The sequence below is a fragment of the Ovis aries genome, chromosome 2, assembly GCF_016772045.2.
Source record: "Ovis aries strain OAR_USU_Benz2616 breed Rambouillet chromosome 2, ARS-UI_Ramb_v3.0, whole genome shotgun sequence".
In the NCBI taxonomy this organism is placed as follows: Eukaryota; Metazoa; Chordata; class Mammalia; order Artiodactyla; family Bovidae; genus Ovis; species Ovis aries.
In genome coordinates, this window is record NC_056055.1 from 183,082,411 (window position 1) to 183,108,060 (window position 25,650).

General features: G+C 47.0%; 1 protein-coding gene across 4 annotated transcripts in view; it reads right to left on the minus strand.

Moving 5' to 3' along the window:
- Positions 1-10,360: 10,360 nt before the first annotated feature.
- Positions 10,361-25,650, minus strand: part of CCDC93 (coiled-coil domain containing 93) — a 107,586-nt gene continuing 92,296 nt past the window's right edge. For all 4 annotated transcript variants that reach the window (XM_042243955.2, XM_027965027.3, XM_042243954.2 and 1 more), the window contains 5 exons: positions 23,633-23,715; positions 21,385-21,422; positions 17,537-17,621; positions 15,169-15,282; positions 10,361-10,764 (listed from right to left, as the gene is read on the minus strand). In XM_042243955.2, the coding sequence (XP_042099889.1) occupies positions 10,711-10,764; positions 15,169-15,282; positions 17,537-17,621; positions 21,385-21,422; positions 23,633-23,715 (374 nt within the window). In that variant the 3' untranslated portion in view covers positions 10,361-10,710. The remainder of the gene's footprint in view (positions 10,765-15,168; positions 15,283-17,536; positions 17,622-21,384; positions 21,423-23,632; positions 23,716-25,650) is intronic.

The window sequence follows — 25,650 nt, forward strand, 5'->3', positions numbered from 1 at the left end:
ACTGCCAGAGTCTACCCAAACCCATGTCCACTGAGTCAGTGATGCCATCCAATCATCTCATCCTCTGTCATCCCCGTTTCCTCCTGCCCTCAATCTTTCCCAGCATCAGGGTCTTTTCCAATGAGTCAACTCTTCGCATGAGATGGCCAAAGTATTGGAGTTTGAGCTTCAACATCAGTCCTTCCAATGAACACACAGGACTGATCTCCTTTAGGATGGACTGGTTGAATCTCCTTGTAGTCCAAGGGACGCTCAAGAGTCTTCTCCAACACCACAGTTCAAAATCATCAATTCTTCGGTGCTCAGCTTTCTTTATAGACCAACTCTCACATTCATACATGACTACTGGAAAAACCATAGCCTTGACTAGATGGATCTTTGTTGACAAAGTAATGTCTCTGCTTTTTAATATGCTGTCTAGGTTGGCCATAACTTTCCTTCCAAGGAATGTCTTTTAATTTCATGGCTGCAGTCACCATCTGCCGTGATTTTGGAGTCCCCAAAATAAAGTCAGCTACTGTTTCCACTGTTTCCCCATCTATTTCCTATGAAGTGATGGGACCAGATGCCATGATCTTAGTTTTCTGGATGTTGAGCTTTAAGTCAACTTTTTCACTCTCCTCTTTCACTTCCATCAAGAGGCTCTTTATTTGTCACTTTCTGCCATAAAGGTGGTGTCATCTTCATATGTGAGGTTATTGAGACAGATCAGTTGATGATTAACTTTATCTAAGGGTGTACTTGTAATTCCTTTTATTTATTTTTGAACTTTTTATTTTGTATTGGGGTATATGGCTATACCCTAATAAAAAAAAGTTCAAAAACAATCAGTGTTTTGATTTAGTGTCAGGTAAACAAGTAAAAAGCAAAGGAGAAAAGGCAAGATAGAAGCATCTGAATGCAGAGATCCAAAGAATAGCAAGAAGAGATAAGAAAGCCTTCCTCAGTGATCAATGCAAAGAAATAGAGGAAAACAACAGAATGGGAAAGACTAGAAAATTAGAGATACCAAGGGAACATTTCATGAAAGATGGGCTCGATAAAGGACAAAAATGGTATGGACCTAATAGAAGCAGAAGATATTACAAGAGGTGGCAAGAATACACAGAACAACTGTACGAAAGAGATCTTCATGACCCAGATAATCACGATGGTGTGCTCACTCACCTAGAGCCAGACATCCTGGAATGTGAAGTCAAGTGGGCCTTAGAAAGCATCACTACGAACAAAGCTAGTGGAGGTGATGGAATTCCAGTTGAGCTATTTCAAATCCTGAAAGATGATGCTGTGAAAGTGCTGCACTCAATATGCCAGCAAATTTGGAAAACTCAGCATTTGGCCACAGGACTGGAAAAGGTCAGTTTTCATTCCAATCCCAGAGAAAGGCAATGCCAAAGAATGCTCAAACTACTGCACAATTGCACTCATCTCACACGCTAGTAAAGTAATGCTCAAAATTCTCCAAGCCAGGCTTCAGCAATACGTGAACTATGAACTTCCAGATGTTCAAGCTGGTTTTAGAATAGGCAGAGGAACCAGAGATCAAATTGCCAACATCTGCTGGACCATGGAAAAAGCAAGAGAGTTCCAGAAAAACATCTATTTCTGCGTTATTGACTATGCCAAAGCCTTTGACTGTGTGGATCACAAGAAACTGTGGAAAATTCTGAAAGAGATGGGAATACCAGACCACCTGACCTGCTCTTGAGAAACCTATATGCAGGTCAAGAAGCAAGAGTTAGAACTGGACATGGAACAACAGACTGGTTCCAAATAGGAAAAGGAGTACGTCAAGGCTGTATATTGTCACCGTGCTTATTTAACTGGTACGCAGAGTACATCATGAGAAATGCTGGGCTGGAAGAAGCACAAACTGGAATCAAGATTGCCGGGAGAAATATCAATAACCTCAGATATGCAGATGACACCGTCCTTATGGCAGAAAGTGAAGAGGAACTAAAAAACCTCTTGATGAAAGTGAAAGAGTAAAAAAGTTGTCTTAAAGCTCAACATTCAGAAAACTAAGATCATGGCATCTGGTCCCATCACTTCATGGGAAATAGATGGGGAAACAATGGACACAGTGTCAGACTTTATTTTGGGGGGCTCCAAAATCACTGCAGATGGTGACTGCAGCCATGAAATTAAAAGATGCTCACTCCTTGGAAGGAAAGTTATGACCAACTTAGATAGCATATTCAAAAGCAGAGATATTACCTTGCCAACAAAGGTCTGTCTAGTCAAGGCTATGGTTTTTCCTGTGGTCATGTATGGATGTGAGAGTTGGACTGTGAAGAAAGCTGAGTGCTGAAGAATTGATGCTTTTGAACTGTGGTGTTGGAGAAGACTCTTGAGAGTCCCTTGGACTGCAAGGAGATCCAATCAATCCATTCTAAAGGGGATCGGTCCTGGGTGTTCTTTGGAAGGAATGATGCTAAAGCTGAAACTCCAGTACTTTGGCCACCTCATGTGAAGAGTTGACTCACTGGAAAAGACTCTGATGCTGGGAGGGATTGGGGGCAGGAGGAGAAGGGGACGACTGAGGATGAGATGGCTGGATCGCATCACGGACTCGATGGACGTGAGTCTGAGTGAACTCCGGGAGTTGCTGATGGACAGGGAGGCCTGGCGTGCTGCAATTCATCAGATCGCAAAGAGCTGGACACCACTGAGCGACTGAACTGAACTGAAACAGCAAAGAGACTCAGCCATACATATCCATGTATCCATATGTGATTCCTTTTAATACAGAGTATCAGAAATAGAAATCTATTGACAAAATATCAGATTTACAGTAAATATTGCAGGAACTTCCTTAAGCCTGGTCTCTGTTCTGCCTCAAATCTCTTTGCCTGTAGGACATGAGGGAGACAAGGCCAGGAAGCTATAACTGGAATTAATCTTGTCAGGATTCATTTGCTGATTACGTTATCACTGAAGGGTCTTCATGTCCAAATCCAGTTCCATAAAGTTCCAGGCCTGTAGGGTGGATGTGGCTAACCTAGCAGTTTTATTTTATAAATTTCGTCCTGCATAAAGCATGCTATTTTTCTCCCCTTTATCATGGCCTCCATGTTTCTTCAGGCATGTCTGAGGAAACTCTGGATTCTGTTCACAACTGCTGTCCTCTGTGAGCATCTCTTCCATGTGTGGGTACCACCCTAGAAGCCTTCTCTTTGGCCCCTGACCTGCTCCCTCCGCACTGAAGCTGGATGGTACAGAGGAGTGTCTTTTAAACTCCAGGTCAAGTTGCCATGAAATCAGTTGGTGATCATCTCAGTCAGCTATGTTCTCAACATCTGCACACAATCACTGCAGAATCTGAGTGGTGTATAGCAACAAGCCTCCTCTGCTGAGGTGTCTGTGAGTCACTGGGATTTCACTGGTTCAGGCTGGGCTCAGCTTCAAGCTGCAGGTTGGTCTCGGTCTGCTCCATGTGTGTCTGAACCTCCTCTGGCCGCAGGGTAAGTTTTTCTCCAGAGAGGCTACAAGAGGGCCATACACAGCATGTCCTCAAACCTTTGCTCCTGTAAAGGCTGCTAACAACCCAAGACCAGGCCGAGCCCGAAGTCAAGGGGTGAGGAAGCACATTCCACCTGCCAGGGTGCCGTGACTAGGGTGTCTGCTCTGGGGAGTGAAGAATGGAATCCAGTACAGTAGTTAGCATTTTTCAAAAATTAAATAGAACAGGAAAAACATTAGACTGTAGTATGGAAAGGGTATGCACTGTCTCTTTAAACTTCTGTCTCAGGTGTGTTGCATATAGATTATCAGTCATTGCTTAGCTGGGCTCCCTGCTTTGGCCCCTGCCTCCCCTGCAGCCTGCAGTACCACCAGAGGCGTCTTCGCTGAAATCTTGTTAAAACCCTCCCATGGTGCCCACACAGGTCCCCTTCCCGCTCCCCAGACTCACCTGCTGTGCGTGCTCCTACCTACACCCTGATACCTGCTCCTCTCTCTGCCTGGACCTGTCCTCACACCGCATCTACCTATGTGACTCATTCCTTCACTGCTGCTGCTGCCAAGTCGCTTCAGTCGTGTCCGACTCTGTGCGACCCCATAGACGGCAGCCCATCAGGCTCCCCCGTCCCTGGGATTCTCCAGGCAAGAACACTGGAGTGGGTTAGTGAGGTTTTGCTTATTAATATTTATTTAGTGGTAAGAACATAGATATCCTAAAGAAGGGGCAGACAATTAAGGAACAGTAATTTTTTCTAAATAGGATTTTCATGATGAAAACACTCATGAGTCAAACCTCTAAAACAGAAAAGCACACAAATCTAGAAAAATGCAAAATACTTTTTCTCTCTTAACCTGAATTAACCTGAAGTGAAAGTGAAAGTGTTAGTGGCTCAGTCATGTCTGACTCTGAGACCCCACTGACTGTACAGCTCCCCAGGCTCATCTGTCCATGGAATTCTGCAGTCAAGAATACTGGAGTGGGTAGCCATTCCCTTCTCCAGGGGATCTTCTTGACCCAAGGATTGAACCTGGGTCTCCTGCACTGCAGGCTTATTCTTTACCCAACTGAGCCACCAGGGAAGCCTTGAATTAACCTGACGACACCTAGAATATCAACTTTGAGAGTAATTTTAAATTGTGCAAAAAATAGTATTGTAGCATTAAATCATAAACAAGTATCTGGCTTATATGTGACAAAAATAAAATGAAAGCAAGTAAAAGTAAACAGTTTATAGAATTCAGAGACAATCAGTGTGTCTAAAAAGTGAAAGCAAGGCAATTAGGGACAGGAGACACTTTGCAAAGCAGAATGCTACAGCGATGTCTACTGCTGGCCTAGATGGAAACAGGAGACTGAACACCGAGAATCACTGATGGGAGGGATAAAAGCGTAGTGTCTCTAATAGGCACAAATCACCTGGCCCTCCGGTATAAACGTCAGAACATAAACCGAGGCAGTTTTCAGTTAAGAACGTAAAGTTGTATTCTCTGACTACTCATAAAATTGCAGCCATCACCACCGTACTGGACAGTCCTGATCTGCGTCCTTGCTGAGTCAGTGAGTCCGCACATTGACACGTGACAGTGTGTGTGTCACCTGTTTGTACTGAATTTTGTACCATGTACATGTATTATCTATTCAAATATATTCCACAGGAATATAGCCCTAGGAAAACAAGTTCCTTTGCCTGCTTGGATCTATTCCCAGGGCCTGACCCAGAGCAGAACCTCAATTGTTTGTTGGTTGAATGAATGAGTGAACAGGGATTTTTCTCATAGAACAAGAAATATGGAGGCAAGTGGTCCCCAGGTTGGTTTGGAAGTGCGTCATGCCTTCAGGGAGCCAAGCTCTTTTCAGCCTTTCACTCTGCTGAGCTCAGGGTGCTGGGAGGTCCTTTCTGATGCTCTCGAGATGGTGAAGCCTGCTCCAAACCCCTTGCCCTTCCCCAAATGAGCTGCCAGAACAGAAGCTCTTCTCTGCCATCTCGAGTTGATTATCAGTGGGAAGGTCTCCTCTGTACTGGCCATGACTGGGTTAGACACCCATCTGTAAACCAATTCTCGGCAAATAGAATTCACGACTGTTTTCAAACAGCTGTCATGATTCCTCTCCTGGGGCTGCACACATTGCCACCTAGAGCTGAACAAAATCGGTACTGTAAAAACCATCTGGAAAACAAAGGGACGGGAAAGGATCGCCCACAGTGTTTCCATGCGAGACAGGTGGGGCTCCCCTTGGACCATGGCTCAGAGGTGCCATCTTCAGTTATTAAAGCCCAAAGCCAGGGGAGCAGGGGTTGTGCTGTGATCCTCAAGAGATGGAGGTGACCATGCAGCAGCCATGGTCTGTCCCAGGATGCAGCCACTTCGGCGTCCATCCACCCGTCCCCCCGACTGCCACTCAACCCACACAATGAGAGCAGAGCCACCCCCACTGCTTGGAGGCCCAGAGGTGCTCTTCCAGAAGAGAAGGCCCCCTCTTCGCTTCCCTGTTTTCCCTAAGACCTGAGAAAATGAGATCAACCACTTTGGGCTCAAGGACTTTAAATTCCTAAGGAAAGTGGATTTACTGACCAAAAATCTGACATCTTGTTTCTTTTTTTAAAAAATGTAAACAAAGTGAAAATTTAAAAACTTTATTTTTTGAATAGACAATACATGTACATGGTACAAAATTCAAAAGGTACAAAACGTAAACTATGAAAAGTAACCCCCACCCCTCATCCCAGAGGCAGCCGAAGCTGTCAGGTTCCTGTGGATCCCCCTAGAGATTCTCTACCTATGCACACACACACAGAAGTATATATACAGACACATTTTCCCCACCCTCTTCATTTTCAGAAATAAACACTAGTAAGCCAAGTCTTTATCTCCACTTAACCATGCATCTTAGGGATCATTGCATGGTAGTAGATAGAGGATAGCTTAATATACCATTGTATGGATTTGCCACAATATATTTAACCACTGCCCTGTGTTGGTGGCAGTTTCCATCTTCTTGCTATTACAAATAATGCTGAAATGCAAATCCTTGTATATAGGAAAAATCCTTAGATGTAGCATTGCTGACCTGAAAGGTTTGTGCATTTGCACTTTTGATAGACACTGTCTGACTGTCCTCCATGTGGTTGTACCGTGCATACTTCCGCCAACACAGTATCCCAGGGTGCTTCCCGCTGCTTGGTTTCATGTGGCTCATTCAACCAGCCAGGTTACCTTTATGCATGGTGTACTTTGAGCCAAGACATACTCCTGACCTAATCTCTGAAAATAATACGTTCCCTTTCCCCCCCACTCTCCCCATTTGCATGGGGGCACGGAACCATCTGCAAAAAGTAATGCCTTTGAAAGGTCTGAAACCTTGGACACCCTTCCCATCTCAGCCATTAAGATTACAGGGTAACAAACACTCTAAGACCCTCTAACGTGGCTGAATAAAATCATCCCCTCATTCTCAAGCTAAGCACAAATTAGATTAAAGGTTCAATCTGAACTCTGCTAATACAAGGATGCATAGCTGCAGTTTGGAGAAGCTATTTTATCCAGCCAGTTTCCTAATCATCCACTTTAGTCAGATGCCAGGGAGACTACAGAGAACAATACAGGTGATGTCCCTGCTTTTGCCGCTTACACCCCAGAGTGGAGGGCAGCTAACACATGTTGCACAGGACTAAGGGAGTGTGCTGTCAAACAGTGTCGTGTGCTGTCAAGATGGAGAGCAGCGGAGAGGGCAGTGTGTGGTCAGGGATGCAGGCTGACACTGAGGCATCTGTGCGAGCGTCAGGTGTCTGGGAAAGCCCTTGTCCACAATCTTGGATGGAGAGCGGTCCAGGCAGAGGCAAAGCAGCGTGAGCCTGGCACGTCTGAGGAACTGATGAAAGGCTGACATGGAGAGTCCATCGTATTCCCCATGTCATCAAAGAGGCCGCAGACCAGCTGCTAAATCCCACCTAACGTTTCTACACATTTACTGTGAGAACAGGGAGATCATAACATTATTTTTTTACATAGCATTTTTAGCCTATCACTGTGTGCTATGAGACAGAACTGTCATGGCTGGGACGAAGGACCAAGAGAAGGCCTGGGGACTCTGAGGACACATCACACAAGGCCCTTCTCTTGGTCAGCGCCAGCTGCTTGGACAGACAGTGGGCCCTCGCCCTACGGGGGCTCTTCACTGTCCGGCTGTGCAGCGAGTCGTGCTTAAGGCCACCAACGGCCACGAATGACTCAGAGCACTTCCTTCCTGTTTCGTTCAAGTCAATTAACTGCATCTCGGGCTCAGCCATGGTAACTTGTTGCTAAAAGGCCACTTCCCTAATCACCTGCAGAGGGCAACATGAGGCCGTGCTGAGGTGACAGGGATCAGGTGGCATAGGTTTGCAGGCCATGGGCCCAAAGTGCCCTCAGGTAGGACTGCTCTGGTCAATGGGACAGCCTGAGGTTCCCCGTCTCCTACGCCTGGTTTCAGGAGGCCCAGGAGCTGCAGGGATTGTCAGGGAGTGAATCCTCAGCCTGGGAAAGGTCTCCTGTCTACCAGCCCCTCTGCCTTCTGGTTTTTCTGGCAGGACACCCAGCTCTCCACAGAACACGGGCAATGAACCCAGTGAAAACCACACCCTGCAGACTCTGATGAGAGCTTAGGCCTGACGAACTTGGGCTGTGCCCACTCAGGCCCTTGACGAGTAACCTCGGCACCTCCCTTGGAGTAGTTAGCTGAGGGTGACCCAGGAGCCTGAATCTAGACAAAGGACAGTAACAAACGCAACCCGAGTATCTTCTCAGGTGCCTGGAGGTCGTCAGTCTGTCCTGCTCACAGTGGCTCTGACTCCCTAAGGTGCACACGGGATGGGGCCCCAGGCCAGGGGCTTCCTGAGAATCCCAGGCATCGGCCGTCAGCAAGCTCACTGCCCTGACCGAACAAGGAGGACAGACTGCTCCTGGGGAAACCTCCTTCTCCTGGTAGCACGTGTTTTACAACTGTGATGTATTTTTCATCTCCAGAAAAGCCTGTGGCCTCAGCAGAGCAGCCAGCCATCCTCTGGGCATACAGAACGGGTCCTGGGAGGCCCCCTGACCTCTGAGGCCTGACTATAAAGCACATTTAATGTCCTCTTTACTCACAAAGGCACTATTCACACTGTGAGTTATCCGTAGCAGACAGAATTCTCAAGACTGACTTCTGCAGTTTAATTCAAGATGTGTTCAAGGAACAGAAACTGATTTATTATCTTTTCCAGGCCTTATCCCTTAGTCCTAAGGGACTGAAAAATGGAAACAACATCTCCTGATACCTCCCTATACCAAAACCGAATGAAACTCTGTGGAAACACAGCCCAAAGTCAACACCCCCACTTCCAGAAGATGCATCAGTTCCTCTGGATTAGCCATGCCCAACCTTCTTCAGTCATCCAGAAAGGAGGGCCACCGTGATCCCCAGGATAACCCATTTCTCCTCCCAACACCTGGGGACAACACACGAATAGCCTACCTGCTCATAAGTTGTTAGGCCTGTGAGCTTCTCGGCAAGATCACCAAGGTACTTTCCTGAGCCTGAGACAGTTTACAGTTCTACTGCCCCCACCTTCCCTTGCCCCTGGAGCTCTACCTGCACTCTGGCAACCACTGGCTTCAGCCTCACTGAGTCCTTTTGAAATCCACAGGTTACCGGCACCCACCCAGGCGGAGAAGCACATGACCAGGAACAGTGCCATCAGCACGCGGGGGCACTGGGAGCAGCCTCCTCACTGGGCGGGCCTCGCTGGACCGGCACAGAAGCCAAGGGCCGTTGATCCAGCATGAGATTCTTTAAGGCTGTACACACCAGCCCTGCTTAAACACACATTAGGGAACTAAAACGAGCACAGTGTCCCCGCAGCTGCACACAGCATGCTCACTGCACATTTAAGCTTTTATGTTTCATACCCCAAACCTGCTGACTGGTACCTCCAAGGCTTGTGTGGAATGATGTGCAAGCCTTGCTCGTGCTGGGTTCATTGATCTTGAATGATTCCTGAGGGCTGGGGCAGGAGGGGCTCAGTTTGGATGGACTCCTTCCAGGGGAGAACATAAAGCCCTCTGTCTTTCCTTCAAGGTTCTGCAAAGGGTGTCTCTGCCCACCTTTCCAGACTGGTCTCTAAAGCCTCCTGCAGAGACTGGCCACCCACACCTCTCCCAACAAGCATGCCTTGTACTCTCCCTGCACTCTTGAGTTTTAATCACATCCGTACTTTATCCAAAATGGCTTTCCCACTAATCTCTATTCAACTGTGATTCCTTTGGATCCAGCCCAACCCAGCCATCTCCATGAAAACCCTGGATCTCCACACACCTGGCTGCTCTTCCTGCTCGGACACCCTCGGCACCTGCTCAAGGCCGGTCCCTCCAGGATTTACACACTGGCCTGGATGGAGGTGACTGTGGGCGAGCCCGCCTCTGGGTCCAGCCCTGACCTGTGCACAGCAGGGAGCATGTGATGTGAGGGGGATGCACGAGACCACCCAAAGAGTGGCTGAGACTCACAGGAGAGCAGGGCGCGGTGAAGTGTCATTCTTATGTGTCAAGCTGAGGTCTCTTTTTTTTTTTTAATTTTTGGTGAGATGAACTCGGGTGAGTGTGATGAAGCCAAGGGCAGACACTGAGTTTTCATTCTAGTTGCTACACCATTAAGGTTGCTGACCAGCCCCCGAGGGACCAGGAACAAAAGGCATCACGGCAAGTGAGAGGCCCAACTGACCAATATTCACATGGGCTGGTCGTTCAGCTAAAAGTCTTGTTTACTAAGAAAAAAAAAAGTCCCCGTGGTCAAGCTCTGGGGCCATGTGCTGGAAGCCTGGGTGCAGGGTCTGTGTCCCTCTACTCAGTGCTTCCTCCTCAGCAGCTGCTCAATTAACATTACTGAACAAGTGAATTTCTCTTTATTCAGAGTCCATTCAAACACAGGTACCTTCATATGTGCAATGTTACTGGAGAAATAAAAGTAGAATCAACACAGAGAACAAACACTGCCCACATTTCTTCACTGGAGGATGGGTGTTATCCAAGCCACGATGTCTGCACCGTCCGATCCCATGGACAACCACCACCATGGAGATGAAATGTGAGCAAACAGGAGGAAGGAAATATCCCATGTTGAGATCATCACACCTACATCTCTGCTGTAGTGTCCAGAACCATTTCACCATCTCAGAGCTGATACATGGCATTTAGAGGAAGACATCAATGATGTGCAATGATGTCTGGGAATGTTCAAGAGGCCTTGGCTCTCATCTTGGACAGCAACATCTCGTTCTTGCGGCCTTCCTGCAGGGGAAACAGAAAGATAGAGCAGAGAGGTGGGGACCGTGTTAGCGCCCACCTCTGCATCCTTCCCTGTACCCGGAGAGGCCTGTGGATCAGTGGACAGGCCTCCTTTTCCACTGCCACCAGTATAGGGGAGGTTTCTGGACACATGCTTCAAGGAAGGCCCCAACAGTCACAAAGACTGACTGTCACACTGAGGACAGGAGAGGATTAGGCACTGTCATCCCCAAAGACTTCAGTCCCCAAGGGGCAGAAGCAGAAAGCAGACGCTTTTCTGCTGATCTTGGATGCCTCCAGTGAGGAAGGGGAGAGTCCCGGACACCATGGCCCAAGGAGTCCTAAGAGACAGCAGATGGAGCATGTAGAAAAGCTCTTACCCCACAAGAGCGAAGGTTAAGAATACCCTCAGCTTTAACAGAGACACACACAGCAGACAGAGGGAGAGAAACATATCGAGGAACACCTCTCCCGTAAAGTGAGCTGCAGGAAACCCATCACTGAGGGTGCTGCAGGATGTGGACGAGCTCACTGGCCTCATCCCCTGTGTGCAGAGTCTGGCATCCAGGGTACAAGGCCATCGCTGTGTTGTTTTGAATCCCCTTCTTCCAGAGCATCTCACTGTGCGTCCTCCTCCCCGTCTGCAGTGGCCTTGCTAGCTCAGGATACTTCCGTCTGCTAGCACATCATGTCCACTTCCTCCCTGGACTTCAAGGAGCCCTGTTTACAGTGAGAGGTGAGCATGGAAGGGGAAGGACCTCAAGGGGTCGAACCCGAGCCTTCAGTCACCATGCTGCCACTTAGTGTGGAAGAAAAACTTGGTCACCCTTGGCCCTTTCTGCATCCAAGACGCCCAAAGTCCTCAAAGATGTTTCCACCTCCCTGGGCCTGGCCAGATGCTCCCACTTCTCTGGAGGCCCTTTGCTCTCGGCTGCAGTGACCCTGGTTCACCTTCAGGGTTTCTGTATACCTTCCATTCAGAGCTGGGGAGGGCTGGGTGGGCGTGAAGGGCTGGGTGGGCGTGAAGCTGAGCTGTTCTGCCAGAAGCAAGATACTCTGACATTTTTTATGCACATGTTTTTGGAGGGGGAGATAACTTCTAGGGGAGAGAAAGAAGGTGAAGGTGAGTAACATTTGTTGTGTTAGAGAAGTTGAGAAGAAAGTTTTCTTATTTAAATGTAAATGGGGAGCAGTAAAGATGAACAAAACAGGCAGAGAGGCACACTATTACACTGATAGACTGCTTTCTCTAGTCCTGTGTGTTTTCGAAATTTTCCATAAGCAAAAGATAACACAATGTAACAAGGAATAAATAAGTTTTAATTGCTATTCACATCACCTTATGAAGGAGGAAAAAACAAAAAATGACCCCAAAACAAAAAACCTTGGAAGCATCGAAACTGCTGCTATGGAAAAATCCCCAGCAGGGGTCATTCTTCTCATCACACCACACTGAGATGAGCTTTAAGTTTTCAGTAAAGACATTTCAGGCTGTCATGCCTGGTGTGTGAGCACTACTTGATTCATGCAATCTCCTGGAAGCCTTTTAGGAGACGACAGAATGATATTGTCTGTTCAAAGCAAATACAGAGAGAGTCCTTTAGGTCTTTCTCCGCATGTCTGCTTCTTGCCTGCTGAAGAAAGTATGGGGCCTGTTATGTGCCAGACACTGTGAGCTCCACTCACTCGAGATTACGTGCCCAAACTCAGCATCATAAAAATGTATGGCTGGCCTTCGTCAGAGCCAGGCAAGAATCTAAATCTTAGTTTGGGCAACTTGTGAGAAACTGTGCTTTGAGAAACACGATTAGTTGGTGTAATACTGCCATTAAGGTGTTTTCAGAGTATATGTTTTTTCCCTGGCAGACTTGTTATTAACAAACCCTCCCAGGGAAAAGTGAGTCGATGAAATTTTAGAGATAACTCAATGTCTCTACTCAGAAGGGTCTTGATCTCAGAGGAGGTTGGAGTCAGGATGCGGGCATGACCTAGTGCCTGCATGGAGCCCACGGGGTCACAGGAGCTCAATTAATGTGGAGTGAACTGTACCCCATAAAGGGATGCTGGGGTGGTCAAAGGGAAGCTGTGGAGGTTCAGTGGTAAGGAATTCGCCTGCCGACGCAGGATATGCTGGAGACTCGGCTTTGATCCCTGGTCAGGAAAATCCCCTGGAGAAGGAAATGGCAACCCACTGCAGTATTCTTGCCTGGAGAATCCCATGGACAAGAGCCTGGCAGGTAACAGTCACGGGGCTGCAGAGAGTCAGACACACTGAGAACACACGTGTGCCGAGTGGTGGTCAAAGACCATGTTCTGGATGACACTGCTCTGCACGAAGAATAGTTACTGCCCAGCAAGGTGCTGGGACCAGGAGGCAGGAAGAATTCAGAACTGGGGAGAGAAGAAAACCAAGCAGGTTGGGGAAAAGCAAGCAGAGGAGGCAGAGCAGAGGGTTCTGGGAGAAGATTCCATCCTGGGATGAAAATCTCATTCTTCAAACTGCTTTTCTCCCACAAATGAGATCTTACATGAAACTGCAATATGTAAAATGGCAGAATTACTCTAACTGGAAGGATGCAGTGGGAGCTAGGGAGCAGCAAGGAAGCCTCAACACCTGCGGTGGCCCCAAGTTACCTCAGAGGAGCTTGAAAAAAATTTCTAAGATTTTAGAATGCTAACTCATGGTTTTAAATTTTTACCAAGTAAAATGATTAAAAAAAAAAAAAAGGGAGGACACACTGTCACCATCATTTTATAAGAGGCAATCGTAGTATCAAAAAATAAGACCTTTTTTTTTTTTTAAAGGTGAGTCCTTTAAGTGAAATCCATGTAGCCATCTGCAGCAAATAGTCCATTCCCCTTCCCCTTTTCCCATCTTGCTTCGGACTGAAGGACACTGAGGCCAGCACCTGGTCTGGTCTGGGTTCTTCATGGGTTCTGAGGGACCCACCTCCCGTCTCTGACTGACAGTAACTGTGCCAAGGAGGCAGGAACATGGAAATCCTGTCCTTAACATATCTGAGGGAACTGCCTCCTTCAGAGATGGCCCCCAGCCTTCATTCTGAGAGCGTGCAGTGTAGTAACGAGCTTTTCCATGTCACTTTTATTTGCTTTGACTTTGACAGCTTATACTTATCCTCCCAACTCATCTGCTCTTTGTTTCTGCTGTCAAAATGGCAGTGCTAGGGTGTCCAAGCAACGTTTAAGTGTAATTCTTCTCCTCCGGGCCTTTTCTCTTTGTGTGTTATTTGGGAAAAAGAGCTCAGGTGGGGAGCGTTGGGTCCCTGTTTACTTCCTGTAGCTCTCTTGCTGGCCCTTTGGCTCCAACCCCTACTGACCAGAGGCTCAGCAGCTCGCCTGGTCACTTTGCCCAAGACTGAGTTCTCACTGGGGAGAGGTCTTCCCTGACCACACCACTACATCAGTCCCCTCAAGGCAAAGGCTGGAATTACTTCTGATTTGTTATTACTTGTTTATTGAAAGGATGAGACATTCTGAAATGCCTACAGCTGTGGCTCTCAAAAGTTACGTTACAATAATGGGAAGAAGCAGCAGAGAAGGAAAACAGGAGGGAAGGGAGAAAGGAAGAGAGACGAGCCACAGAAAACATGTAAGAACAAAAACATTGGTATGGAAAGACTATTTTTTATTCCATTGACCACATGCCAGGATACAACTACCTTTAGCTTCCCTGTATCTTCAGCAATCTCTTAAATTCACTAAAACTACACAGATTTATATTAGAAAGGGGGAAAGAAGTCCTGAAAATAAAGCTGATGAAATCTTGGCAAGTGACGGAATGAAGTCTCTTTCTGGAAAATCTCTTAAGAAAAGGGCACTCTCCTTTCTGGAATGATGGACAGTAATCCTGTCCAAATGCAAGAGAAAAGACAGGGGTCAACATTTGGCAGAGGGTGGGTGTGACAGGTGCCAGACACGTGCACAGCTGGTCCCTACCCATGTGCATAGCAGGCCAGTGGCAGGATGTGAACCCAAGCCTGTCACACTCACAGTTCACTCCCCTCACACAGGGCTTCTCAAGGTTCCTCGCAGCTTAAGACTGGGAGGAAGGGAAATGCTCGACCTGAATCTATAACAAATACTGTTTCCAGGTGGCCCTGCGATGCCATTTTACTTGTGAGTTTAATGTGGCTACAGAGTGTCAAGAAAATGAAGTGAGGTTTCTTGGAACTGAAGTTCAGTTAGAGCTTCAAGATGGGCCACAAAACAACACAATCGTGACCTACTCAGATGCACACTTTACTGTCCGGTCAACTGCCCACTTGCTATTTCCATTTCAGACCAGTGGAAAACCAAAGAAACGCTCTGGTTTGCAGAGGTTCATCTGGGGGCGGTGGTGTTGAACAAGAATCTTGCCCAGCCTCAAGGGCCCCATCCCCCTCTTACCTCCTTGAACTCTTTCACGGTCTTAAAGTACAGCCTCTGTTTTTCTAACAATTCCAAGTACTGGTCGTTCAGCTGGTCTCTTCTCATCTTGTTTTCTTGCTTCTTCTTCTCCATCTGTTGAAACATTTGGGGAAACAGTGATGAAAAGCCAGGTTCTGACCAAGGGTGGCTGACAATGTCCAGAAGGAAACTATTACTAACTTTCCATGGATTTCCTTCCAGTAGTTTCCTTCTATGCGTCATTTCTGAGGTTGTTTTCATTTATCTGCATGATACGGCATAGGAACTATAATCTGTTCAGCAATTCTCCTGTCATTTGGCATTAATTGCTTCATCTAACTCTTTGTGTGTGTGTGTTTGTGTGTGTATGTGTGAGTACAATTTCACAAGAAACAGGTAGGCAGTTTCCTCTTTACTCAGGGACCTTTCCACAGGCCACAAACACCTATTCTATTACTTGCACTCCCTCCTGGTCTGTTCTGTGTACACCCTGCACCTGCTGGTTCTGGGGGAACCTGTGCTCTGGGGCACAGACACTCCCCTGCCACCTCTATCTAAGCAGAACCCATCATGGTACCCAGATACAGGGGGCTGTGTTTTTGTTTCTTTTAAACAAACACAACAAAAGCCATCCATTCAAATAAGTGCTGTTCTGCAGAGCAGACAAGACTTAATCCATTCCAGTGCCAACCAACATTCAAAGTCTACCTGGAACCCTCAATGAGAACTACTTTTGGACTCAATGAATTCACTTGTTCAACGAAGAAATCTTTGGTGCCAACTACGCGTCAGGTGCTGTGCCAGCCACCAGCAACACAGACATGAGAGGAGACAGCCCTCCCCATTCAGGGACCTGAGCAACCTCCTGGTGCCCAGCCACCTCGTGGGGGTACAGACACAGCAGCAGCCTCCTCTGCTGGCCAGTACCAAGATGCCTTCACCATGAAGCTTAGGGCAGAATGGAAGGAATGAAGGAGTCAGACCCATTTCCTTCCTGGGGAATGCTTCAGATAGTAACAGAAAGGGAAGCCCAAGTGGGGGAAAAGAACCCAATAACTTCCTCTTGTTCTTTGCTATGAGCAAGACTATCTCCTTGAGGATGAGCATAGTGAGTGGAAAGTGCCTGCACTGAGGGTTGTTACAGGCCTGTGGTTGGCCAGGTTCTCTGCTCCCCACCTCCCTCTAACCCCCGATCATCAAGAAGGGACTCCACTCCCTCCTGCAAGACAGTCTGCCTGCCCTGGGGAAGTGGCCCCACACATGGACAACTGCTGTCTCACTTTGCCCTCATTTTTGTGGCTGAATAGTCTTATGACCAGTGACACTTTTTTTTTTTCTCTTTTGACATGATTTTGTTGACATCCTTAATAAGCAGATGAATATTCTGCTAGAGGGAAAGGGACATGGCAAGCTTTTGTCTGCAATCCCTCTCTGGTGAAATGGGATTACAGACAGCTTGAAGGAGTAGATTTTTAGAACAGGTCCTAAGGCTATTCTTTCCTGTGTTTACATTCTGGCCACACTCTCTGGACTACTCCACCCCAGGATTGTGAAAGGAGATGCCCTTTGTCCCCAGGAGGTTTCGCTGCCATGCCCAAGGACCAGGTGTGTGACACTATTTCTAAAGTAGGACCAAAAGCAAGAGACATTGGCAGTGTTAGTTAGGATTTGTCTGCTGCGGTAGTGGAGCCTATGGGTGCATGTCTGGCTTCTAGACCATCAGCGAGTCTTCTTTTCTCCTGACAAAGTGTGCACGCGAGGAGCCACAGACTGCAGAAATGCTCACACTGCCCCCAGCCTGGACGATTCTCCGCAAAGCTATCTCTGGAGCCCCCACATCCCTTTCAGTTCCTCTTTTCTCTTCTGAGGCTCAGTATCCTCTCACTTTGGCAGAATTCAGAAATTACTTGCATTTTTATAGGGGACTCCTGGAAACTAAAATGCTCTTGAGGTGTAAGGAATGGATCTCTGATGGTAGAATGTCAGGAACTGGACAGCCAGTGAGGACTTGATTCTGGGCAAGAGAGAAGGCCTGCTGGTGAAAGCCAGCTTCCCATCTGAAACGGGGGGAACACACTCACGTAAGAGGGCTTCTGGGAGGATGAGCACAGTGCTTGACCCTCGGTGGGTATTACATCCACAGAGCTGTTGGTAACCGTCTGAAAGACTGATGCAGGCAGCCTATGGAGCTGGCCTGCCCATTTTAGGGTCAGAGACCTTAGTGGAACCCCTTGCAGAGACACGAAGATGTGTCTTCAGAACTGAGAGCACATCCCCAGGACAACTGGAAGAGACCTGCTTTCTCCAGGGCCTTCTCCCATCACCAGTGTAAAACTCTGGCCACATTACAGAAAGAAAGCAGTCTGACCTTCATTCGACTTTGCTTAATTCCTTCTACGATCTGTTCCATCTGACGTAAAAACTGGTCCCGGGAAGCAGAGGAGGCCATGGCTCTGAAAGAAAGACCAGCAAAGGTATGACCACCAAACAGGATTCAAGAAAAGGGGAAGAATTGAGGAGTCAGTCCAGATAATGCCTCAGGAGGTAGATAGGCCGTTGCAAGGCAGGAAGGACCCATGGGGCCCCTGTGATCCCAGGGAGCCAGAGATTTTAATTTGTGAGCAAGGCATGAAAGTTAGCTTGGTCTTATAAATAAATATTAATCGGTTTTTCCCCCAACCCTCTCTATAATTTTCTTACTAATAGACACTTTCATAAATAAAATGTGACTGAAATTAACAATTAAAAAAAATTTTGAATGGTGACAGATACTGCTCAAGGAATGAATTTCAGTTCAGTTCAGTCGCTCAGTCGTGTCCAACTCTTTGCGACCCCATGAACTGCAGCACACCAGGCCTCCCTGTCCATCACCAACTCCCAGAGTTCACTCAAACTCACATCCATCGAGTCGGAGATGCATCCAGCCATCTCATCCTTGGTCGTCCCCTTCTCCTCCTGCCCTCAATCCCTCCCAGCATCAGAGTCTTTTCCAATGAGTCAACTCTTCGCATGAGGTGGCCAAAGTATTGGAGTTTCAGCTTTAGCATCAGTCCTTCCAATGAACACTCAGCACTGATCTCCTTCAGAATGGACTGGTTGGATCTCCTTGCAGTCCAAGGGACTCTCAAGAGTCTTCTCCAACACCACAGTTCAAAAGCATCAATTCTTCTCAGCTTTCTTCACAGTCCAACTCTCACATCCATACATCACTACTGGAAAAACCATAGCCTTGACTAGACGGACCTTAGTTGGCAAAGTAATTTCTCTGCTTTTGAATAGACTATCTAGGTTGGTCATAACTTTTCTTCCAAGGAGTAAGAGTCTTTTAATTTCACGGCTGCAATCACCATCTGCAGTGATTTTGGAGCACCCTCAAAATAAAGTCAGCCACTGTTTCCACTGTTGCCCCATCTATTTCCCACAAAGCGATGGGACCGGATGCCATGATCTTCATTTTCTGAATGTTGATTTAAGACAACTTTTTCACTCTCCTCTTTCACTTTCATCAAGAGGCTTTTTAGTTCCTCTTCACTTTCTGCCATAACGGTGGTGTCATTTGCATATCTGAGATTATTGATATTTCTCCTGGAAATCTTGATTCCAGCTTGTGCTTCTTCCAGCCCAGTGTTTCTCATGATGTACTCTGCATAGAAGTTAAATAAGCAGGGTGACAATATACAGCCTTGACGTACTCCTTTTCCTATTTGGAACCAGTCTGTTGTTCCATGTCCAGTTCTAACTCTTGCTTCCTGACCTGCATACAGATTTCTCAAGAGACAGGTCACGTGGTCTGGTAGTCCCATCTCTTTTAGAATTTTCCACAGTTTATTGTGATCCACACAGTCAAAGGCTTTGGCATAGTCAGTAAAGCAGAAGTAGATGTTTTCTGGAACTCTCTTGCTTTTTCCATGATCCAGCGGATGTTGGCAATTTAATCTCTGGTTCCTCTGCCTTTTCTAAAACCAGCTTGAACATCTGGAAGTTCACAGTTGACATATTGCTGAAGCCTGGCTTGGAGAATTTTGAGCATTACTTTACTAGCATGTGAGATGAGTGCAATTGTGCAGTAGTTTGAGCATTCTTTGGCATTGCCTTTCTTTGGGAATGGAATGAAAACTGACCTTTTCCAGTCCTGTGGCCAAATGCTGAGTTTTCCAAATTTGCTGGCATATTGAGTGCAGCACTTTCACAGCATCATCTTTCAGGATTTGAAATAGCTCCACTGGAATTCCATCACCTCCACTAGCTTTGTTCGTAGTGATGCTTTCTGAGGCCCACTTGACTTCACATTCCAGGATGTCTGGCTCTAGGTGAGTGATCACACCATCATGATTATCTTGGTCGTGAAGCTCTTTTTGTACAGTTCTTCTGTGTATTCTTGCCACCTCTTCTTAATATCTTCTGCTTCTGTTAGGTCCATACCATTTCTGTCCTTTATTGAGCCCATCTTTGCATGAAATGTTCCGTTGGTGTCTCTAATTTCCCTGAAGAGATCTCTAGTCTTTCCCATTCTCTTGTTTTCCTCTATTTCTTTGCATTGATCGCTGAGGAAGGTTTCTTATCTCTTCTTGCTATTCTTTGGATCTCTACATTCAGATGCTTATATCTTTCCTTTTCTTCTTTGCTTTTCACTTCTCTTCTTTTCACAGCTATTTGTAAGGCCTCCCCTGACAGCCATTTTGCTGTTTTGCATTTCTTTTCCATGGGGATGGTCTTGATCCCTGTCTCCTGTACAATGTCACAAACCTCCGTCCAAACCTCTGTTCATCAGGCACTCTATCTATCAGATCTACTCCCTTAAATCTATTTCTCACTTCCACTGTATAATCATAAGGGATTTGATTTGGGTCATACCTGATTGGTCTAGTGGTTTTCCCTACTTTCTTCAATTTAAGTCTGAATTTCACTTAATTTTTTAAAATCTGCAGCTTTAGAGGCACTGACCAAGGCACTGCTGTCCAGTGGTTAAGACTTCACCTTTGAATGCAGTGAGTTGAGTTTGATCCCTGGTGGGAGAGCTAAGATCCCTCATGCCAAAAAACTGTAACATAAATAACAGAAGCAATACTGTAACAAATTCAATAAAGACTTAAAAAATAAAAGGCACTGTTCAAGACTGGAAGACATTTTCTGAGATTTTCCTAAAACCAGGCTGGTAAAGCTGTTCCTGTTTCCAGGAAGAGCAGCTAAACAAGTGATGACCTAAAAAAACATGCCTGTTCACCTCCAGTCCTGCAGAGGGACTGATACGAGAAGGATCAGAGCACACGATACAAGGATGAGAAGAAATCTTTCAAAGGATGGGCCAAGAGACAGCAGAACTTCCACAAAAACACTCCAACCTCAGCTTCACTCAATGATCAGGGATACAGATGAAGGCATTATTTTTAGAAATGTCACAAGGTTGTAAGTCACTAACTGAATCTGAATATTAAATGGAGCTGTTTGTTTTTAATTAGAAGTGAAACTTGAAGTTCAGAGCTTGTAATCCAGCTAAGATCTTAGCTGCTGGTCATAGCAGAGTCCGTTCTGGTAAGAGAGGAAGTCTTCTGGACAGAGTACCACCCTGGGGTTGCCTGGATGGCAGACAAGGGAATGGTTATCTTTGAGGGCTGGTATGATTTGAGTAGAGGTGGGCTTTGCTATTCAGTTTTTAGAGAAAATATTTATATTTGAACACGGTAATTTAGAGTATGCACACGACTTAAAATCTACCACCAAATTTGAAAACTATTTAAAAAAATATATAGATTATTTTATTACCTAGATTTTATTTTTTAATTTACTTTTTTCCCCAACCAAGGATTGAATCCAGGCCCTCCATGGTGAAAGAGTGGAGTCCTAATGACTGGACGGCCAGGGAATTTCCTCATTATCTAAATTTTAAAGCATCTATATGTGTGCAAAAACAAATGTTATTAATCTAATCTTAGTAGGACAAAAGTAATCTACAAAGAAATTATAGTAGTTAGGCACAGTCAAATTATTTGAAAACTAACTTTTCCCCTAAGCTACTCCTTCGTGTTTTTAAAATCTGCTGTAATATCATTATGTTTTTGTAAGAACTCAAGGTCTGCATAAACCAAGACACATATGCACACAGCAACAGGGGTGGAAGTATAAGAATCCCAGCCTGGGCACTGAGCTTTGCTGCAAAACGGAGGTGAGCCGACGCCGTGTAGGGCACACGGATGGTGACTGGAAGAGAACACTTACTGTGAGAAGTTCTCATGAATGGAGTTCAGCAGGCTGATCTGGGGAGGAAGGAAGAACAAGAACAATAAGCAAAGGCCGAAAGATGCCTGTGCCACCCCAGCCACTGAAAGCCTGGTGCCTGTCTCTGGATACTGCTGAAAGGAACACACCTTGTTCATGCAGGTGAAAAGTAACACAAAGACAAGAGCAACGTGTTCTCAGCCTCATAGTTCTCCCAGAGCCTCCAGCTGTAACAAGAATGACCTTGGTAGCACAGGAGGAGGGCTCCGTGATGGGACCTAAACCCCAGCTGAGACACATCTAAGCCAACATTAGGGCTCCTTGGGGAAGCTGCACCACTGTCCTTTCGATCTCACCAAACACGGAACTTCATTTTCAGGGCCATCAGTCCAGCGGAGAGTCAGTGGGGGAGGGAAGGTGAGAACACTGTGCCCACCCTACTCCTTCCCACAGAGTTTACGCCAATGGGTCTGCTGCCAGGCAGCTCTGAGAGCCTCCATGGGTACGTGCCCCATTCAAGGTCCCTCCCCCATGGAAATGCCGTGGCCCGTACACAAGATCCTTTATCTGCCCTGATGACAGTCCAGGGCAGGGCTCTGAGTCTGGAGTCTAGAAACCTAGGTTGTCTTTCCAGCTCTGTCACTGACCCTCGCCTGTGAGCCCAAAACTAAGCATTTACTATACTTGGACTCAGGTTCACACTCTGAAACATGGAGATGATATTCTTGTCCTTGACTCCACAGGCATGTTGAAAGCTAAAATATCACAAGTATAAATAGATTTGGAATAAAATGTACAATTTACCCAAATGAAAAGTTCTAACTGCATTAATATTGCTTGGAATTAAAAAGCTGCCACCACCCTGCGTACTCCTAAAGGAATGCAATAACCTTAAACACTGCTGATGAAGGAAAGTCAATGGGGTTTAAGGCTTTCTCACAAGGAGCTAGCCTGTCCCTGAGTTAGGGGACAAGTCTTCTCCTTACCAGGTGGGAAGACCCCCAAGTCAGGGTATGCAGCAGAGCAATCCCCCAGGTCTGATGAAAATCTCCCAAATGGACTCATCTGTTCAAACACCGATCAAATGTTTGTTATGTGTCTATCACTGTGTAAGGCCCTGGATACAGAGGAAACAGAACCCAACCCTTCCTCAAGGAGTGCCTCTCGGAGGAGAGAGATTGATCCGGTTTGACTGACAAAAATAGGTAGTCAACAGGGAACTCAAACTGGGGCTATGAAACAACCTAGAGGGGTGGGATGGGGAGGGAGGTGGGAGGGAGGGTCAAGAAGGAGGGGACTCATGTCCACCTATGGCTGATTCATGCTGATGTATGGCAGAAACCAACACAATATTGTAAAGTAATTATCCTGCAATTAAAAAAAAACCCCAAAAATAAAAAATAGGTAGTCAAGATAACTATAGCCACAGAGGCTTCCATTTGGGTCCAGATAAAAGATACATCTGTAATAGTATTCTTATTAAAGTGGTAATTAGTGCAGGCTGCAAGATGATAACGAAATAAACAAAGATTCTGTCTCCCTCAAGGTGAGGGGTAGGAAGGAGCTCATACGTATCTCTGTGTGCTAGGAACTTCAGGGACACTGTCACATTCATTCTCTATCACTGTAGGGTATGTGCTGAGGGTCAGGAGAAGAAGGTCAGACTAAAACCCGAACCCAGTGACTCCGGAGCGCCTGTCCCCACCACCACACTGCTGCATGCTGCAGCTGTGAAGACGCCGCTGCTCATTTCTAAATACAGCTGCACACCCGCCCCGAGCCACTGCTTTCCACGGAGGGAGCTGTGAATCACCAGCAGATCTGACCTGAGGGAGAGTCGAAGCAATATGGAGCGGCTGCTCACGGTCAGCCCTGCCACGCCTGCTTTCGATTTTACAATTGAAAGCAATTCTTTCAGTTCATGCCTCTGTCTGACGCTGATGACTAAACAGCCATTTCCCCAGGTCAACTCTGACGGCCCACCTTCCCCATTTCCTTCAGTTGGTTCTTTCCTTCATTTAAAGCTCAAACTCAAGTTTCACCAAGTCCAAGCCCTTTTCTGTATCTACCTCTTGCGCTTCCAGGATGTTTCTTTTTAGGATGGTGCCTCTCGCAAGGCACCATACAACCGCTGTCCACTTTGCACGGTGACAGCCCCGAGGAATCGTGCAATTTCTGACCTTGTACCCAGCGCTGGGCACATGACACACACGCATCTATGTTACCTTCTTTCTATAAAGGCTCTTACCTCTTTTTCCAAATAAACCTTCTTGTCGTCCAGGGTATTATATAAAGTGAAGAACTGCTTGGTTTCTTTGTGTACTGCAGAAACTGTAAAAACAGAGAAATCAATGAGCACATGGGTGAGAAAATATGTCAATGATCCCAAGTGCCCTCTCCCTGCTGAGGCGCTGCAGGACTGGGACCTGCCGGGCTGGCGCTCACTCTCATTTGCGAGGAAGCCCCATAGTGCACAGAGGCCGTGTGGGGGGGGGCTGCTTCGGGCTGGCAGCAGGTGGCAGCCGTGACAGCCCTGCCAGGACAGGAGCTAGAGCAAGCTCCCTGCCAGCGTGCAGGATGGGGCATTTCTCTGAAGTCCTCCAAGTGAGGGTCCCAGGAGAAAGGGGGCAGGGATGAAGCAGCCCCACGCCAGCTCTTCCTGTCTGTGCGGCTCCCTCCCTTTCCAGGCTCCTCATGAGCAGGAGCCATAGTTGGCTCACTTTTGTAAACCCTATGCTTAAGGGGAAAGATTTAACTTAGGGAAAAAGCTATTTTCTGCTGAGAAACTGCCACTGTTGACACCTACCCTGATCATCTGAATTAAATGTGAGGACTAAAACATCTGGGTGGGGGTAAAACATAGAAGGAAGCACATATGCTCTGAGGAAGACAGTGCTCCAGCTGGAACTAGGAAGGATGGCTGAGAGGTCAGCATCTCAAGGGAAAACTGGGTGTACTTTAGAGAAGACTGGGAGTTTCCCAAGTGGGAACTGTAGGGCCCTGGCCTCCTGGACCTGCAGACCAGCTCACAGGGGAGAGGGACACAGGGACTGCAGGGGCCCAGCTGGCCAGACGAGGCAGGACTCTGCTCAGGATTCTGAAGACTGTCCATCCAGTTATGGAGAGCTATGACATATTAAGGCTTTTAAAGCAAGAGTGTAAAATGATGAAATTTACTCCTGCTCTCAGGCAGGAGTGAGGAGAAGGCGGCTATAGCAGGAGTCCAGAAGAAACAGACATGATACTATTCAGAAACAGAATTGGCAGAGCAGCATGAGTCAGAGAAGACAGAGGGTCTAGCTGGGCTCGACAGCAATCACAGTGAGTGAGGGGAAAGATGGGAGGAAGGCAAAGTCTTGTACCTGCTGAGTCGGAGGTACCCAGGAGATATGCAAGAGTGGAGCCTAAGGAAGGGGTGATAGTCCAAGACCTGTTTTCTGAGGGTAAGTGAGCAGGTCCTTGAAGGGTCTGCCTAACAGAATGGAGAAAGGGTCCCAGGTGCAGGTAACAGGAGGAGTCAAGGCCTAGGATGTCAAAGTTCATGGTGTGCTGAACAGCAGTGTGTGGACTGGGGAGGAAGAGGACGACTGAGAGCAGGAAGAGGCCTCCTGGCAGGCCACCTAGACTGGGGAGGATCCTGGATAGAATGAGAGCGCTTTCCTTCAGTCTAGGGAGCTTGTGCGGGTCTGTCACAGGAGAGAAGCGATGCAACTGGATGGGTGGATGAAAGGGATTCAGAGAAGCAGCTGCAGACCACTGAATGGTTACTGGGCCATGATACAAGGAACAAGAGGTACGGCAGAAGCACTGCGAAGAAAACAGCAATGGCAGCTTTGAGGGTCACTCTGAGCCTGATGAGACGTGATCCCTGATTTAGGTTGAGGGACACCCAGTCTTGAATGACACGACGCTGTTAAAGGCAAGGATCACATGAGAAGAAGGTTCACAGAGAAGGAGGACAGTGAGTGAGGACTGATCTAGAGATGCTGGCATCACAAGGTTCCATGTGAAGTTGGAGAGTGGAGTCTTTCCAACTCTGGCTATAGCAGGAGTGATGGCTGATGCGGATGAGGGTGGGGTGAAAGCTTTACTCCAAGAGCTCAATCAGCTTAAGCCATCTATCCATGGAGAGGGAGTCAGGCCTCTACAGTGTTGTGCCTGGGATTCTGGGCTACGTGGAATGAGTGGCCCTGATGATGAGCTAAAGCCCTTTCCAGGGCTGGCTTCCATGGACAGAAATACCACGCTATAGTGGGTCAGAGGCCC